Source organism: Mus pahari, chromosome 9 (genome assembly GCF_900095145.1).
Source record: "Mus pahari chromosome 9, PAHARI_EIJ_v1.1, whole genome shotgun sequence".
Classification (NCBI taxonomy): domain Eukaryota; kingdom Metazoa; phylum Chordata; class Mammalia; order Rodentia; family Muridae; genus Mus; species Mus pahari.
Window position 1 is genome coordinate 46,185,946 of NC_034598.1, and position 1,747 is coordinate 46,187,692.

General features: G+C 50.3%; 1 protein-coding gene across 1 annotated transcript in view; it reads left to right on the forward strand.

Annotated features, from left to right (window-relative positions):
- The first annotated feature begins 852 nt into the window (after positions 1 to 852).
- Positions 853 to 1,747, forward strand: part of LOC110326144 (zinc finger protein 431-like) — a 15,394-nt gene continuing 14,499 nt past the window's right edge. The window contains exon 1 of the mRNA XM_021204297.2: positions 853 to 964. Coding sequence (XP_021059956.1) covers positions 962 to 964 — 3 coding nt within the window. The 5' untranslated portion in view covers positions 853 to 961. The remainder of the gene's footprint in view (positions 965 to 1,747) is intronic.

A 1,747-nucleotide genomic window follows, 5' to 3' on the forward strand; every position in this document is an offset into this window, starting at 1 on the left:
CTCTCTCTCTCTCTCTCTCTCTCTCTCTCTCTCTCTCTCTTCTTCCTGTCTCAGTCTCTCTCTCATTTTTTGTTTTGTTGTTTTGTTTGTTTTTTTGTTGTTGTTTTGTTTTTTTGAGACAGGATTTCTCTGTGTAGTCCTGGCTGTCCTGGAACTCACTCTGGATTCAAAGTCACAGAGGTCCTTCTGCCTTTACTTCCAAAGTACTGGGATTAAAGCGTTCACAACTATCAACTGTCAGTGCCAACCTTCTTTTTGTCATCTTTCCGTCCCAGATCATCACCCTGGAACCTCCCATTTGGGGACCTTAATTTTGGATGTTTTTAGTCTCAGACGAAGCTGGTTTAAACTTTTGATGCCCTGCTTCCACCTCCCAAAAGGTGGCATGAAAGGCCATTGCCACCACAGAAGGCTGGGAAAAGTGTTAATATTTGGCCAACAGTGTACACCTGAGAGAGATGCGAGCAATCTTAAGTGTGCCTTAGTGAAATTGAGGATGCCTGGTGAATATCAATTGGGTGGATTAAATTTGACCTGTATGGGCTGGGTGTCATTCAGCTGTGAGCAGAGAGACCACACAATGCACATAGAGTAATGATCTGTGTGTACTGGACATCCTATGCCTACCCGAAAAAGTGCCTACTGTGTGCAGGAAAAGTGCAGGGACGACTTTGTGGTAAGGGTGCAGATTCTAAGGTCTGTGCCTGGGGTGGAGCCCCAGGCTGGGAACTACTGTGTTGAGTCCCTGAGGGCCACTCTGTCCCTAAGGAACATGCTCCTGTCACTCAGGTCTCATTAGCCAATCAGGGTCTCGAGGCAGCCGAGTGGAGGCGGGAACTTCCGGTCCGCCATTCTCACGTTTGACTGCGAGTCTGAGGGAAGCTCTAGCGTGTCCCGTGCTTTGCGCTGAGACCGGCTACTAGGAGCTGTGAGGAGAGCGGGCGAGCTGGGAATCCGCGCCATGGTGAGCGGGGCCGCCGTCCCCACGCGGGGAGGATCCGCGGGAGCCCGTGTGGGGTCGTCCCGGGGCGCGGGAACCGGCGGCGTCCGGTGTGATTGCGTTGGTTCCCGAGGTCTCTGCACCTCCAGGCGGAAGCGGGACCTCGCTCTGACTTGGTTCCCCTGGCTGAACCTGCGCAGAACATGGGACGCGGGAGTCGGTGCTTGGGAAGTGGTCACGCACGCGTTGCTTTCGTCGTCAGGAAAGGCAGATTTTCTGACTGGCAGAGCTCTAGTTCCTCTGTGTCCTCTAAAGTTCTGCACCGGGCACGTGACATTCGGGTGTAGCATCCATCGCAGTTGACTCTGCGCAGTGATCAGTCTGTGTCACTAACACATTCGCCTGTAGATGCCATGCCGGTCCAGTCACGTGCGTTAGTAAGGCCAGACTCACTTTGTTTCCCTGCCTAAGTTGTCAAAATCGACCGAATATTAATTGTGTTTTTGTCCTAAGTGTTCTCTCATGTTCTGTCCGTCTCAGACAGCACAGTCTTTATCGCAGGTGTAGGGTAATTTAGAAGTCAGACGGTGTCACTGCTGTTTATTCAGTCTGTGAGCTCACGTTTTCATTCATGATGACCTTTTGTCATCGGCTTTCTGTCGCTCATTGCAGAAATCGTTAGACTCTTTTTTTTTAAAAAAAAGATTTATTTATTATTATATCTAAGTACACTGTAGCTGTCTTCAGATGCACCAGAAGAAGGTGTCAGATCTCATTATGGATGGTTGTGAGCCACCATGTGGTTGC